Source organism: Bidens hawaiensis, unplaced genomic scaffold (assembly GCF_021521415.1).
Source record: "Bidens hawaiensis isolate Kalapana, Puna unplaced genomic scaffold, B.hawaiensis_p1.1 tig00049927_1, whole genome shotgun sequence".
Classification (NCBI taxonomy): Eukaryota; Viridiplantae; Streptophyta; class Magnoliopsida; order Asterales; family Asteraceae; genus Bidens; species Bidens hawaiensis.
The window spans coordinates 86,585-103,821 of NW_027498947.1; the positions used below are offsets into that span (position 1 = coordinate 86,585).

The 17,237-nt window shown below is 34.7% G+C and overlaps 2 protein-coding genes across 2 annotated transcripts; one reads left to right on the forward strand and one right to left on the reverse strand.

The window, feature by feature from the left end:
- The first annotated feature begins 2,148 nt into the window (after positions 1-2,148).
- LOC143598301 (myb family transcription factor PHL7-like) lies at positions 2,149-6,143 on the forward strand. The gene is made up of 7 exons (XM_077076548.1): positions 2,149-2,225; positions 3,845-4,067; positions 4,225-4,301; positions 4,388-4,430; positions 5,302-5,359; positions 5,475-5,544; positions 5,646-6,143. The coding sequence occupies exons 2-7, from the start codon at positions 3,947-3,949 to the stop codon at positions 6,009-6,011; spliced, it is 735 nt and encodes a 244-aa protein (XP_076932663.1). The 5' UTR covers positions 2,149-2,225; positions 3,845-3,946; the 3' UTR covers positions 6,012-6,143.
- A 1,381-nt stretch (positions 6,144-7,524) lies between these two features.
- On the reverse strand, positions 7,525-11,741 carry LOC143598303 (uncharacterized). Its single transcript, XM_077076549.1, has 5 exons — positions 11,525-11,741; positions 11,313-11,448; positions 10,740-10,901; positions 8,033-8,345; positions 7,525-7,807 (listed from the first exon to the last, which is right to left on the reverse strand). The coding sequence occupies exons 1-5, from the start codon at positions 11,710-11,712 to the stop codon at positions 7,530-7,532; spliced, it is 1,077 nt and encodes a 358-aa protein (XP_076932664.1). The 5' UTR covers positions 11,713-11,741; the 3' UTR covers positions 7,525-7,529.
- Positions 11,742-17,237: the final 5,496 nt, after the last annotated feature.

Consider the following 17,237-nt stretch of genomic DNA (forward strand, 5'->3'; position numbering starts at 1 on the left):
AATATTAACCTCCGGTGGCCGATAATCGTTAATAAATATAATAAATCAAAGTTGGTGCACTACTCGTGGCCCGAGTGACAACCGACGGTGGTGCAAGCAACGATTATGTGAAGATACCTGTCAACGGGATATCGTATAGATGAGTCGACCACTGTACTGGTGTGGGCTCTGTCTACAATCGGCTCCCAAAACGGAGCTGTCTGAACCTCCTCCTGTGTGTAAACCTCGTTGGCCACGACGAATTCCGGAACAAACATCTCGTAAGTGTGCCAGGCAAGAGCGAATGAAATTGCATGTGGCTCAGCTAAGCTGGTGGGCGTGTGTCAAAATGTAGAATAAAACTCACGTGTGAGCTCAACGTACTGAGTCGAGCCACACATGGGCACAACAGCCCACCGATCGGTCAACGTCTCACTGATCCAATCCTCAATCTCCAACGAACATATCAACGCCCAGTCAAAGGTCCTGTGTCGGAGTAGCTACATCGGCTGAATCCTTGTATATATATGGTGTTCTCATATGAAAATGCTGTAAGACAAAGCACCATGTGATGGACACGCATGCCGTCTCCGAATATATTAGCCCTAACGGTGTCCTCAGTGATCGAGATCTCATCCCTGTCGTATCGAATCTTACGCGATGTCCATGGCGGCTGCTGAATGAACTGTGGGGCCTCGAGTGCACCCCGAGGAGCAGCTACCGGACCACGGCGGCCCTAACCCTTTGGTCTCTGCTGCTTCATCCTCTTGAGGTCAGCGGCGCGCGCACCTCTTGCCTCAGACATATCTACAAAATAAAACTGTTCAATTAGACATGTGAATGAGAAACCCAGGCGACGGCCGTATTACATTTTGGCCTTGGTTGTCCCACACAATTATATAATAAAAAATAAATAAAATGAAAATAAACAAAGAAGAAAAATTTGTGGATACCCTATACACATATTCATAAAACCAGATTATCCCACCGAATGGAGATTAAGTACGGACGAGTCAATCAATATTCGTTTAAATCTCAAACTAACAAGTTCCCCGAAGACCCAATTAAAAAACTAAAGGCACAAATGACTCGATATATTTACTTCGCACAATAAAACACACATAAACAAGCAAATTTGGACAAGCACACAAACAATTGACTGACTGGCTCGAACAACATGCCACAAACATATCACATGTCGGTGTAAGATATGATATCACAAATTGGGTTCATACTTTAAATATATTAATTACAATAATATTAAAGCACATTCAACATTACTCATTTAGTATCGAAAATTCACTATCATTCAAAATAATATTACAGTAATGATTTATATATCGAACTCTGAACCCAATTCGTCATCTCATTCATTTAGCTAACCCGACAACATGATTACAATATTCACTGTGACAGTGGTGGTGGCGGTCAGGCGGCAGGGGCGGTGGCTATGGTGGCGATGGTAGTATTGGTAGTGATGGCAATGGTAGGGTGGAGACGGTGACAATGTTGCGGTGGTTACGGCGACGATGGAGGTTGTGGAAGCGCTAGTGTTAAAGTGGTGGTAGCGGCGGCGGAGGTGGTGGTGGCAACGACGATAGTGACGATGGCGGTCAGGCGATGGTGGCGACTGTGGCAGTCAAGTGGTGGTGGTGGTGACCATGGTAGTGGTGGTGGTTGTTTAAAAAAGTAGGATGAATGAGAAATTGAATGAAAAAAAAGAAGGGAGTGAGAAGGAATGGTGTTGATGGAATGAGATTCCATGTGTAATGGTTGATTTCATTATATTGAGCAACCAACCAACACTTATTTCACCTACATAATGAATCATTACATTCGTCCTGTTATTCCTGCATACCAAACGCTAACTAATAGAGTCATGACTAAGTAATGGCATCCAATCCGACCCGATTGTGGCCATTTTGGACGGGTCAATGATGAAAGGAAATGTGACCAAATGGTTTTAAGTCCACACAAAGAAAAAGAGAGAATCTAGCCAAGAGATATTACAATGAAAAAGACAAAAGCAACGTGAATAGCAAAGCAAAGCATATAATAATAATAATAATAATAATAATAATAATAATAAACAAACTCACTCCGGTGACCTACAACTCCATTTTTCAACTCCCAGAACAAGAAGAAGAAGATATTATTTTATTATTATTAATACTATTATTATACCACCACCGCCGGCAACATTCGAATCTTCTTCTTCTGGTTCAGATCCTGAGGCCGGTAAAAATGTTTATTTTTTTCGATTTCTTGTTCAAATTAATTGCGTAAATGTGTAAATGTGTAATTTTAACCCAACCCTAGGTAGTAACTTTGTTTGTTTGTTTGTTTGTGTTTGATTGATTATTTTCTAATTTAGGCTTTATACTTCTGTACAAATTATTATTTAATCTGTTCGTTTGTTAGGTCTTATCTATCGATTTAGGTTTTATACTTCTCGAGCTCTGATGAGATAAGTTTTTTGAACATTGTCGGACTCCTAATGTTTCTATTTAACCTAATAGATATTGATATTTGTTGGCTGAACTGGAGTCATGTGTATGATCCGGACTGCTAATGTTTTATCAGTCTTTGTTTTAGCCTATAAGATAATGCTTTAGAGTTTAGACAATGCCATTCATTTGTTGTCTATACTTTGTTATGTGTTATTCGGGTTTTACTTTTCCAAGCTCGTATAGTTTTCTAGTGTAGAGATCTAGCAACGCATTCTAAGGAGGCCTTCTGTCCGCAAATACTCAAATATGAACCGCTTATATCACATAGAATGGAGCAGATTATGAATCGCCTGTATAATAGCATTGGCTACGGTCTACTAGTGTTATTCGGGTTTACTCGAAACCATTAAAAAGTAATTGGTACTTGACTCGAATTACTACGGGTGGGGGATGGGTTTGCTAGTTATTCAGGTTCGGGTTAATAGTTATTCGGGTTACGGATAAAAATGACAGCCATACCCCCCAGATAACAGTCCGTTAACAAAGGAATCACATGTATCCAGAATAAGACAAAAGGTGGTCCCCGGAATAACGGCCATGATTGTAAGGGACCCGCCGTTTTGTACCATAAAGTCTCCTGAGATAGTGAAATGTAATGGTCCCTCGAGGACCATTGCAAGAATAGCACCATGTAGATGCGATTGGGAATTGGATGTAATATAATAATTATGTAATTGTAAGAATGACGGAGCTAATACCAGGATTCATTTACACACACAACTGTGTGTTCTTACGTTTGATCATTACTCTCGTACTATCCTTGTTATTATCACGTTCATACATTTACACGTTGAAGTCGATATCCTCTTAGATCAAGATGAGTGAGTTGATATCTGCTTTAACATTTAGCCTGTAAGATAAGACCAGACTTTGCTCACTTTCTCTTGGTTTTCTCATAGTTGTCTGGTACTTCTGTAGGGTCTAGCCTTCTATTAATATTTTTCATTGATTTTGTAATTGGCTTTAACCATATATTGACCCCATAGTTATTAAAAGCCCATTTTTTTGGCAATGCTCAATATATGCGCTTCTAGTTCCTAGGCACACGCTTCTTGAAGTTGATGACACCTCTATTGGTATTGATGGCGGACCAAGAACAATGATCATTTGAACCTTTATTATTTATTACTTTTTGAATGTTTGGTTTTCATGTTTTGAACTCTTGGTACTTTTCTTTCAACATTTTGTTATTCAAGTTTTGGAATTACATTTGAATGTTGACTCATTTAGAACTTTTGGTACTATTTGGATGATATTAAATGTTATTTAATAGCTTTCGTTTATCTTATATGAATACCTGTTTATTGAGTTTTAAACTTCATAATTTACTCTCTCTATGATTCACTTTGAATTAGGTGAATACCTTGTATACCAAGCAAAGAGTGGTGGTAGTTAACCTTCAGCTTGCAAGAACTTATTATGCGTGATTAGAGCTTCAAATACTGGTTCAAATAATAATGGATGTGGCGAATGGTGCCAACAACTCTCCTAGTCTAGCTTCTAAACAACGACTTCGTTGGACTCATGAGCTTCATGAACGCTTTGTCGATGCTGTTGCACAACTTGGTGGCCCCGATAGTAAGTTACCTTTATATTAATTGCATATGCTTCTTGCACTTTCTTTCTCATCTATTAAAATTTTGAAGCTTTTCTACCTTTGACATAACTTTATAAAGAAGCATAAATTTTAGGGTACGTCTTTTTTATATGTTAATGACTTATGAGGGCTGTACAGGGGCTACTCCAAAAGGCATGCTCAGAGTCATGGGCGTTCAAGGTTTAACCATTTATCATGTGAAGAGCCATTTGCAGGTAGGTGACATGTTACTTTTATGATATGTATACAGACTAATGTTTGGATACATTGTTGACTTTTTGGATGACTGTTATTTATACAGAAATATCGGCTGGCAAAGTACCTTCCAGATTCTTCTTCTGAAGGTATTCTTCAATATTATTATAAACTAGCTGATTACAACCTTTATTATAGATAATGTTACCCTTCTTTTACAATTTACACGAAACGAGTGGCAATTTCATATATACCCCTTAAAACATGAACAGTATCATATTTATCCAGAATAAAACGTTAATATCAAATATAACTATACCTAGGCTTGTAAACGAACCGAACGAACACGAACGGGATGTGCTTGTCTTTGTTCGTTTAACTGTAACAGAACAAACCATTGAACACGAATAATTATATGAACAGGGTTTTCTTGTTTGTGTTTGTTCGTTAAGAAAATGATCGTGCTGATGCTCGTTTATGTTTGTCTGTTGAGTATAAATGAACGGTTCACGAACAAACATAACCGTGTGAACATCAGTTATAAGTAAACGTGAACATCAATCAGTGGGGCATAAAAATTAATAAAACTAGACTAAACTGTAATTGGTCTAACAAGTTAAATGAGTATATAAATGAATGAGCTTAAGCAAACGTAAATGATCCAACGAGACGTGTTCATGTTTGTTCGTTTAACTACATGAACAAAATTTTGCTGTCATGTTCGTTCGTTTATTAAATAAATCAACAAACGAACTTCTCGCTGAACGGTTCACTGAACGTATGGTTATATTAAATGTGATTTTGATATAACCAGCCCTTCTCTTTCTTCTTGCACTCCAAGCATCTTAAGGCGATTTCTAATATGAGACGGGTATAAATGTCATAAATTTGAAAATGGGCATATTTGATATTTTAATTGTTAGTTGCTTAAATATGATATCATGCCAAGTTTTGAGTATTTGAAATCATCTCAGAAATAAATGAGTGTGCTGATTATATTGTTCAAATTTGTAATGCAAGGAAAAGCGTTTGACCGGAAAGAATCAGGTGACATGCTTTCTAGTTTGGACGGGTCATCGTAAGTCCATCAACTTATCTCATATTATTCTGTTGTGTAATTCATCAAACTAATGTCGGTTTTTCGAGTTAAACGGCCTTATAACTTATTTTTTAATTTTTTAATTTTTGTACAGTGGAATGCAGATTACTGAAGCACTCAAGCTGCAGATGGAGGTACAAAAGCGACTGCATGAGCAATTGGAGGTATTAATATTCTATGTATCATCCTTTTGCTTGTCTAAGCAGTAATAACATATTATGTAACAAGAGTTATACTCATTAGTTACGATGAAAAATAATAATAGGTGCAAAGACAGCTTCAGTTACGGATCGAAGCCCAAGGGAAGTACTTGAAGAAAATCATTGAAGAGCAACAGAAGCTGGGTGGCATTTTATCTGACACGCCTGGTGGCACCGAAGACCAGCCGGAGTCTAAAAACATAACCGATCCCATGACCCCAGCGGCTCCTGGTGCTGCTGAAAGACGTGAGCCATTAACACCTGACTTGGATTCACCAACAGGAGAACGGTCTATGAAAAAGCAACGAGTGGGCATGGGGTTAACTCACCAAATACTGGACCCATCATTCCACCACCAGCAGCATTCGCTTTATCTGACCGGAGAGCAGTTTGGTCATTCAGCTGGGATGCCACTTGACAGTGAGAATTGATTTAACATGTGGTTTGTTTTGTACCTGTGCCGTTTATAGAATATATAATCTGGTTGGTTAGAAGGTCCAAAGAGTTGTAAGATTGAAAAACTTGTAATTTGAGTTTTCATGTTAAGACAAATTAGATGATATTATTAAATCAATGTATTTGTTTGTTGTTATATTCAGGGTATGTTTGGGATTGCTTATTTAAAACAAAAATGACTTTTTGTTATAAGGACTTATTAGGACGGTTATGTGTTGAGGAAAGACAAAATGACTAAAAAGGACACTCTTTTTATAAAAAAAGTGTAATGAGTTTTGAGGATTAGAGGGGTGTAATAGGTAAATCAAATCACTCATTCCTAACTTTTCAAAATCCCTCTATTATGTCTTCTCCATAAATTAAAATCCATAAGGCCTTAAGGTTTGTCAAACACCTTATACACTTTATTAACTTTTTAAAAAGTTTATAAGTTATAAGTTGATAAAAATAAGGAATCTCAAACACCTCCTCAAGTTACCACGAAAAACCGTTGCGACCACCACTGCCTACTACTGTAACTCTTTAAGGCTTGTAAACAAACCTAGTGAATTGTTTGACGAAAAGGAGATGTGTGTTCGTTTGTTTAATAAACAAATGAACATGAACACAAATTTTCTTTTATTTATTTAAAAAAAACATCAATGTCTTATTTCTTCATTTATGCTCGTGAACGTTGGTTTACGTTCGTTCCTTTCATTTATGTTCATGAATATAAGTTTAGGCTGTTTCATTTAAATTCGATTATGTTTGTCCGTTTACAAATTTCTTACACTACTACTAAAAACATTATACTTTTAATTGGTTTGGTTTGTTCATCCGTGTTTAATTATGATTGTTTGTTACATTCTTAGATTGCTCTAAATCCGTGTTTGATTATGCTTGTTTGTTACATTATTCATGGATTGCTCTTTTAGACTGTTCACAGACATAAATGAGCGAGCACGTGCTTAGTTTTCTTTGCAAAGTAACACAAACAAGAACATCTAATTCGTTTAATTGTCTGTATAACGAAAGGACATAAACAAACGCATACCCAAATTCTTAGCAAACAAACAAGAAAACACATTTGTTTAACTATCAATCGTTTGTTTAGTTAAAGTTAAACTACAAACACGAACAAGATTCAATCAATGCGTTTACATGTCACACCTACTGTTTTTTGTTTTTTCTTTTCCTAAAATGACATTAGAACTATATTTTATTTTTTTTAAACCCAAATCCATTATTTTGACGAGAAGCAGCTAAGATATCATTATTAAACGACCCATTTAATCCAGACTCAATTCAAAACTTTCCCAGTTTCCCCCACTACTGGATTCAACTTGCCCACCACCTGAGCTTAGGCAATCAATGAATATAAAAACAAACAAGACAAAGGTAAAAGATAAGATACATAAGTTATTTAAAGCTTGAACTACACATAAAATCCCAACAAAAGAGCATTTCCATCCTCTGTATTCAACATTCTTTAACCAAAACACATCACAAACCTCTTAACGTCTGAACACGTTTCCTTCACTCTTACGTTGTGAATAATGTGTTCGCCGCCTAACACTTTCCTCTATGGTGGAGCTGCCCCCCTTCTCCGCCCCATAAATGCTTTTATGAGCGGCATCCAAAAAGTTCTTGCCACCAGAACTTGCATGACTGACCTCCTTAGCATCATCATCATCCGCCTGCTTCAACCGCCTCCATCTTTGTTCTTCATGCAACTCAGCATCCTTTTGCATCTCCTTCAGTTTTGCAGCTCTATCTTCTTGAGAAAGCCGGCCTTTATCATGTGTCGGCGGGCGGCGGCGGTTTCTGTCTTCCCGATCTCTTTTTGCAGAGTGAGAATCAGGACGGTTTTCTCTTTCATGTTCAGTCTCTTTATCTTCTTCTGAAAGCCGGCCTTTATTATGCGTTGGTGGGCGGCGGTTTCTGTCTTCCCGATCTCTTTTTGCAGAGTGGGAATCAGGACGATTTTCTCTTTCATGTTCGGTATTCGTCCTGTAACGCTCATTATCTTCTTCTAAAAGGTGGCCTTTATAATGTGTTGGTGGACGGCGGTTTCTGTCTTCCCGATCTCTTTTAGTAGATTGAGAATCAGAACGGTTTTCTCTTTCGCGTTCAGTATTCGTCCTGTAACGTTCGTTATCCTTGAACTTTGAGTCATGGCGGGGACTGATGCTTCGCTCTTCGTCTGAGTTGATACGGTGTTTGGATAATGATGATGAATGATGTTTTTCACGTTTTGATTTCTTATGACGGCGTTTTTCTATGCCGTTTTCACCATCTGAGGCTTTTTCTTTATGTTTCTTGGCTTCAACCTAACAAACAACAATATTAAATGGAAATCAGAAGAGCTATATATGTACATCATTTCAAAACTCTCGAATAATTTAATAGCTTTCAAAACTCTTATCAACCAATCATATCAATGATTATTTTATATATTTAATATTATTTAAGGGTTGTTTTATAACTTCTTATATGTAGTTTTATAATTATATATGTAAACTGGTTTTTACACATGTGTAAATTGTTTATTGCACATATATGTAACTTGGTTAGTACACACATGTAAACTTGGGATTACATACATGTATATGGGTTTATTTGGATCCCTCACCAGGTCAATTTGGGTCTACTCAAATTAGCCAATGGGTCAAAACGGGCAAGTATTATAAAATGTAACTTAGAGCTTCCCAGCCCATTCCCTACCATATATCCATATATATCATATAGTTACACTAAAAATCAGTGTATTAGTGTATTTTTTGCTCCTGTTCAATTAAATAATACTTTTTATACGTTTATCATTATATTTTCTCTCTCCTCCAATCACAACTACTTTCATAAAATATTAAAAAATTATACGGTATGAACAACGAAAGTTCAAATTTAACTCTCATGTAACATTTATCTCTCCTCTACTCACAACCATACATAACCATACCATATAATTTGCAAATCTCCCTCACATATTTTTAGGGAACGGGCTGAGAATGCTCTTAAAAGGGTCTAAATGAGTTAGCATCACAAATAACCATTGTTTTTAACACCACAAGCCCATTGTCATCGGCACAACCACTGACACTGCCACCTCCACCGTCAACACTCCATTGCCACCCACCACCAACGCGTCCACCATCGACAGTAGTGGCTGCCACTCCGCTAACGTTGTACCCACCAGAGCCACCCTCCTCACAATCGACGACATTGCGCATATTGTTTCCACTTCTTGGTCTAACAACCAACCTCCTCCCGCAAAGGTGGCTTCCTCTGTCGTCACCATCCCGCTCACAGTGGGTGAAGATGTTGTAAATAATAACAAATTGTAAGTATTTACGTTCTTGCATTGATAGCAGTTTTGTACAAGTTTTGAGATGTTCATAAGGCTATGTGTAGTGGGCGTGGGCTCGGACGAATTGTGGGCGCGAAGGGGCGAGAACACCGCCCCCCCCCCCCCCCAGGCGATATGTGCGCGAATTGGGGCGGGGGCGGGGTTCTTTTGTCGCCTGGAAGAGATGAAGATTATTATTATTATATTACTATTGCATATATATATATATATGTATATGTATATATATATATATATATGTATATGTATATATGTTGTGTGTGATATATATATATATATATATGTATATGTGTTGTGTGTGTGTATATATAAATGTATTTGTATATGTATATATGTTGTGTGTATATATATGTATACGCAAAATGAATCCTAGAAACAACCCGAACCAACTGAACCACTCATTCCCTCCTTTCGAACAACACCATGATTCGCAAAACCAACCGAACGTGAACCTACAATGGAACCCGATGAACCTAAACCAACCGAGCTATCCGTTTCAATTTCCCGACCCGAACCTAAACATGTACGCCAACCGAGCTATATGTTTTTTTATATTTTTAGTTATGTATTTTTTTGTATTTCTTTTTAATTTTAATGCATATTTATTTAATTATTTGAAGAAATTGGTTTTTATTTGATTAGTTTAATTATAAAAAGAAAATAATAAAAAAATGTACTGTGGGCCCAATTTGTAGCCCCTACACCATTACACCCCAAAAACAAATTCTCACCCCATACTGACTGGGCGCCACGTGTCACAATTCGCCCCCATTTGTAGCCCCTCCACTACACATAGCCTAAGTCTTAATTTTTGAAGAGCGATCTCTGATGCATCGAAACGCCGGCTAGGGTTGAGTCCCCGTCCCAGGGACTGTCTGGGGACGGAAACGCGTCCAAAACGTTTCCCGGACGAACCCGTTAAATGGGGACGGTCAACAAACGATTCTGGGCCTTTGGAAACGGTCAAAAATCCGTTTCAGGGACGTCTCCTATGTATTTTGGGGTTTTATGTTTTAATCATTTCAAAAACCTACATATCAAAGTTCACCAGAAAGTTTTTGTTTGTGAGAATGTGAGGTAGTTACAGACGCAGGAGGAGAAGTATAAAGAAGATGAAGTGCACGAGAAATAAGGAGGGTTTATTTTGTAGTTAAATTCAAATAATAAAAAGTTTGTGGTCTAATTGTAGGTACTAGTTTACTTTATATTAAGCTACTAGTTTACTTTATATTCACTTCTATTTGGTTTCTTTATTAGAATTCATTGATGTACAGACGCATATTTTATTTAATTTATATATATATTTCATTGTATGTATGATAACAATTATCATATGATAAAAAGATTCGCATTAACTTACAGATTTGCGGATCATTGCCATCTGAACTGGATTATTCTTGACACGAGCTAGTGCTTCCTGTTCACGCTGCTTTATCATAAGCAAGGGATCTGAATGCAGTTTCCTCCATGCATCATTAGCAGACTGAGGCTTATCTTCAAATAAAGCTCCTGGAGTAGAAGGCTGTTGCAGCAAATATGATTAATATCAAAAAAAATATAGACATATATAATATTCAAATGTCACTAAAAGATAACAAATAGACCTCAAAAGAGAAAATACATTGTCATAGTGGGATCACATGATTTTGAGTCTATTTTGATAACCAAAGCCATATTTAAAAGCGTTAAGAAGCTCTAGACAAAAAAGAAACAAGAATACAGCAATTGGATAGTCTATATTATGAACTTATGATTAAGAAAGTGACAAGAATATTATGCGACAGTATGAAATGGATCTTTCAAATTAAATTATAACCACAAGGCTCTGAATCCTCAACAAGTATAATAAAGATCATTCATGCCTATATAACACGTAAAACTTTAATATGATATATGCCGTAGAGAAGGAATAAAGAAAGCATAGTTATCAAACCTTGGTGGTGGCAGGTTCGGGTTCGGGTTTAGGCGGAAGCGATTCAAGCGTCTTGAATCCTCCTCCTCCATCAGAAGCACTAGCCTTCCCAACGGACAAACCGGAATCATACAAAAAATCCAATCGTTCTTGCCTCCTGAAAGCACAAGCAAACCATAAGTAAGTAAGCAAGTGGTGGGAATGAATGAATGAATAAAGATAAAGAAACTTACGGGACAAGTCCAGCCTGTTCCTGAAGAGCACGAAACTCTGCTTTCTCCCGTTCCTCGTGAATCTGCTTCCGGAGCTCTTCGAGTTTCCTTTGTTCGGCTTCGTGTTTCTGTTCGGCTTTCCACACGTTTTCTATGTTCCGGAGACTGCCTGTGTGCCACCCTTTCTTGTTCAAAAATTTCATACCCATGATTTAGGATCTGGGGTTTGCAGGAGCCGATCAACAATTGATTTGGGGATCGGAACAAGATAACAAATGGATGGGTTTTCTATTTTATAAGAAACTAGTTTGGCGAAACAGTAATTATGTCGGTTTTCAATGTAAATTTTGTTTTATTTTGAGGTGTTAATTATAATGTACAAGTCAATTAAGCATAAGAGTACAACTCAAATATGCAATTATGAACCTAAAATATAATTACAAATTTAACCCTTCAACTATAAGTAACTTTTATAAATTTAATTAATAACTACTTATCGAACCCCTTAAGTTTACCCATATAATCATCTATATTCTTTTTCTTTGTTTTTCATATGTATTTTTGAATATAATACGTTTTAATAAATTTCAAACATATAATCACGACGTGTTTATTTTTGTCGACGTTCCAATGTAAGAATGTTGGTGCGCATGTTATAAAATTATAACCAAAATGATTTCGTGTCATTAAAAAAATATATCAATTTTGGTTCAATTCAAAATGCTATCAAAATTAGTTTTGGTCATTTTCTTTAAAATTAGTTTATTGTTTCGGGTCAACGATTGAAGACTTTGACAGATCAAAACACCTTCGAGTTATAACTAGATGTTAACCAAATGAGTTTAGGTCATTATAAAAAAAGTTTGTTTAGCCCAAAACATGCAATAAGTAAAAATGAGTTTGAGTCATTTAAGGATTTTTGGTTCTGGTTAAAACATGTTATAAGCATAATGAGTTCAAGTCATCTTTAAATAAATGGTTTTGGTTTGCGTCATATGTTTAAAAGGTTGTAACTACTAAAAATATGTTTAAACTATTGTCGTTACCGCGGCATCGCGCGGGTATACTGCTAGTATATATATATAAATATATATATTAGTTTTTATCCCCCGTATTACGGGGGTTGTTTTATATTGTTTGTTCTAATATGTATTTATTTTTTTAATTATTATTTTTTTATTGTTTGAAAGTTAATAATATATACTTATGGTTTGATGATAAATTGTTTCACAAATAAATGAGATGTTATAACCCAGTTTAAAAGCTATATGGTTTTGATGAGACCCAAGACCAGTTTATCTTTTTTTACTATCAAATTGGTTTTTTAATTTAAATAATATATATATATCTTTTTTAAAATAAATAAGATATTATTTTTTATTATATCCTATTTTATAGGATTTTTACATAAATAATTTGGTAAGAATAATTTTTAATTTAATGAGATATTATAACCCGTTTAAGGAATATCTGGGTTTGGTAAGACCCATACCCATGAATTCAGGTCAAATGCATGAGAAGCCTCCATTTAAAAATCAAGCAAATCTGGTGACTCCAAAAAATGGGGGGAGCGACCACATCGCGACACGTAGGATTTTTATGTCTTCGTTTATATATATTATAGATATACATATATAGATATATATAAAGGTGGGATCAAGAGAGAACTCATATTAATGAGAGAACTAGGGAACTCAATTAAAAACCATTAATTTTACTTTATCAATGACTAAAATAGGGAAAAATAGAACAGTGGGTTTTTAATGAGGGAGAGTAAATTTGGAATTGATTGAAATTCTAAATCATCATACTCTCTTCCATTGTCCATAATCCAGATACTCGTTCCTCGCATCTGCATCGATAACTAGGGTTTTCTTAGATCTTCTAATTCGTCCAAATCTGCTTCGAAATCGAGCACAAACCAAAAGAATAACAATAGGTAAATGATTGTAATATTCAATTTCACACATTTTCTCATCGATTGGCGTATTATACACACAATCAAGCAAACAGGGGCTATCATGTTCAATATGCTATGTATTTTTTTTCTTGTTTAATTGAATAACAATACAGAGCTGATGAACATTAGTATGTAGACTAATTACAAAATAAAAGCCATAAACGATGCATATATTGATCAGTTTATGTATTACACATGATTTCCAAGTATTACATATACATATTGCTAATGTACTACATGTGTATGCGCTGCTGACGCATTACGTATATGCAGTAATGTTGTAATACATGTATATGCAGCGTCGATGCATTACATATATGCAATACTGCAGGCTTTTTAGTTATATTGAACTAATTTTAGTTATATTGCATTTATGTATTGTTAGACACAGTAACGTTAACATAACCGTATATATTTAGTTATAATGCATATGCGTAAATGAACTTGTTTTAGTTAGATTTTGAATATTTGATTGTTCAATTTTGGTGCTTAATTAGCCAATATAGGCTTAATTATTTTTGATTCGGTATGCCCTCTAACTGTTTGATGAAATGTCTAAATGAAGTCATTTTGGTATTCACATGCTTGCTCGATTATTGTGGCAGAATCCTTGTTTAAGACTTTAAGCTGCTTGCTTTTCATAGTAAAACACCTTGAATAAACCTAACTATTGTTATAGTTGTACATTTCAATTGGTTTTACTTGAATCATTAGCTACTGTCATATTATTTTTCATGACGGTAAAGAGTTTGGTTTGCTAAATATTTCTATAATGTTTTATATTATGACGTCGCGTATATGATATAGACATGAAAACCGCAAAGTGCTGAAAAAAGAAGCAAATGTGAGACAGAGGAAGTTATTGGACAATAAAGACGAAGTTGATTTGGAAAACAACGGTGAAAATAATAGTTTTGGTGGTACGCTTTATATAATTTATTACATTTAATGCGTACAGTAATGTGATTACATTTGTTCGTATAAATGAAGTTATATGTATTTCACAGACATGAAGGTCACGAGGAAGTCAAAAAGGTCATGTAAAGTGAAACAAAGGACCCTTGTGGATGAAGTAATACAAGCATGAGAAGCAAGAAGAGGAAAATGATGACGAAGATGATACCACCTTAGAGCTTTAGAACCTTAGAACTTTAGAATATATGATTTGTATAACTTATTCAGTGTTGATGTATTACATATATGCAGCACAGATGCATTACCTATATACAATACTGATGTTTACATATACCTGCACATATATGCAGTGTTAATGTAACATTTATGTAGTACATAAATGATAATTTAATGCATATTTTTAGTTATTTTTCATAAAAGTCTTGCTGCAAATAGTAATGTTAGTGTGATTGTATATATTTAGTTGTAGTGCATATGTGTAATATATGCTTGAACCTATCAATGTTAATGTAGCAACATTTATTCATTGTTAATGCATATATGTGGTGTATCTGAAAATTGGTATATTAACTTGATGAAATGAGAAGAAATATGCCTTGTTGATTGTTGAAGATAACGAGTCTTTTCTATTTAACTATTTGGACTAGAAAAAAAATACATTGGGGTATGAATGCTTTAGTTGTTATGACGGCCTTAACATATTCAGTTTAAAATACTATATATTGGTAATGGTTTTAAAATTATGATGTTAAATAAACTTAATAAGATAAAAAATAAATATTATGTACAAAGATACAATACTTAAAAAATGTAAATAGAATATACATAGCTCATGTGTAATACAAATATAGAAGGTTGAATTAAGGCTATGATTTTAGTATGAACAAGCCTCGCCCACTTATATTAAATCTTATTCATTTTTTCGCTGACACCGCGTTAATACAGAAAAAAGTTGATGCGAAGACGAATGAAATCATATTCCATGCCATATGTTATTGGGCCTCCTTTAGTTTTATAAACTTCTATTTTTTTTCCAACACCACATTTTCTTTATCTTGGAACTTTCTTTAATTCAAATCTTAATCAATAAGCTGTAAAATAAAGTAAATAGTTAGTATTTCAGAAAGTAAATAGTTAGTGTTTCTATGTAATACATATGTAATGCATAAATGTAATACTTTAGTACCGCATATATCTAATACAATAGTATTGCATATATATAATACGAAAATATATATGTAATACAATTAATACAAACATATAATAGTGGTTTTTAGGAAAAAAAATACAGGCTCGAAATATTGTATATATATGCAGTATACCTAAACAAATATCGCGTTAACGTTATCATCACAATTTTCAGATACACTACGTATATGCATTAATAAAGAAGATTCACTTTGAATGAAGGCTACAACCTCATAATCATAAGTGAATTAAATATGAATCTATTAAAATAATTAAAAAACATGATAATTACAAAAAATTAACAAAGTACCAGAACGTAAAGGCATATTAGTTATTAGCTATTTACCTCTAATATACAACTCGTTGAGACAATTCATATATTGTTCCAGTCCCTTTTCGTATTTGCCTAATTCCAATCTTTCTTTTTTACACGGAGATCTTATTTTTTAGGAAGCCTCTAGCCCTAGTTTTAACGCCTGATTTTTGTGCCTGTTCTTTACTCAATGGTGCAGAGTTTGCATTTCCATGTAGTAGTTCGCCTAAAGGAATGATGGTAATGGTTATTTTGTGTACCAGGAACAATACTTTACTCATATAAAGTTCAAACATCAACCAACATACCACATATTAACAATATAATCATAAGTTAATTCCAAAACTGCATAATACAATTTTGAATAGTTAACAAACTACATATCAATATTTTTTATTAGTATTACATACATGTATTACAAACAATATTCAGATTTCTAATACTTAGTACTACATATGTGTAATACGAGGTATGACACATATGCAATACATGTATTTCACGTAAGTATATTTCTTTTTATTATTGGAAATATGTAATACCAACAGTGTTACATATACGTAATACTTGACGTCAGACGTATGTAATACATGTATACACATATTGTCCATTTACCTAATTCATGTATGTAATACATGTATTAATACACTTATGTAGTACCTGTAATATGCATTGTAAAAACCTAAATCCAATACTTAGGTTAAACAGAGAACTCTGTCTTCCTTATTTCCATACGAACTTATAATTGACAATTGATTATCTCCTAATCATGTCGCAACTCATGATTAATCAATTAAACTATTCGGTCAATACATGAAACAAATAAATTACCAATCAATTTGTTGATTACAACATAAAAATCATAAATTAATATTCAAAGTGAAATACATCAGACAAAAATTGCAAAATAACGAATTAGAGGTAGAAAGAGGAACCTGTAATGCTTATTGTTGTGACTCTTGAAAGGATTGATCTTTCGATTTTCAACTCAATTAGAAGGATTCGATCTTCTGAATCATCCTTTTTTTCTTTCAGGTGTATCGATGTCATCAAATAGGGAATCGATCTTCAATATACTTAACAAGTATGGTTGTGAATCAACCATTGTGTCTCAATTTGAAAGAGATGTCTCAATATTAGGGTTCATATACCAGCACAATGGTTTATGGTGATTCCATCACACAGTGGAAGGGGCGTATACGATTGAGGCATATTGGGAAGTAATTTGACAATTCTACCCCTCTACTTAGGAGTTCTTTAGTTCTCTCCCTAATAAGGAGTTCTCTTTGATCTTCCCCTATATATATATACACACACACGCACTAGTTTTTATCCCCGTATTACGGGGATTGTTTTATATT

Excerpts from the sequence above, each read along its gene's own strand:
- LOC143598303 (XM_077076549.1), bottom strand. The coding sequence starts at position 11,712 with ATGGGTATGAAATTTTTGAACAAGAAAGGGTGGCACACAGGCAGTCTC. Across the intron at positions 10,902-11,312 it reads CCGAACCTGCCACCACCAAG|CCTTCTACTCCAGGAGCTTT; the intron begins GTTTGATAACTA and ends TTGCTGCAACAG. Across the intron at positions 8,346-10,739 it reads TGGCAATGATCCGCAAATCT|GTTGAAGCCAAGAAACATAA; the intron begins GTAAGTTAATGC and ends GTTGTTTGTTAG.
- LOC143598301 (XM_077076548.1), top strand. The coding sequence starts at position 3,947 with ATGGATGTGGCGAATGGTGCCAACAACTCTCCTAGTCTAGCTTCTAAA. Across the intron at positions 5,360-5,474 it reads TCTAGTTTGGACGGGTCATC|TGGAATGCAGATTACTGAAG; the intron begins GTAAGTCCATCA and ends ATTTTTGTACAG. Across the intron at positions 5,545-5,645 it reads GACTGCATGAGCAATTGGAG|GTGCAAAGACAGCTTCAGTT; the intron begins GTATTAATATTC and ends AAATAATAATAG.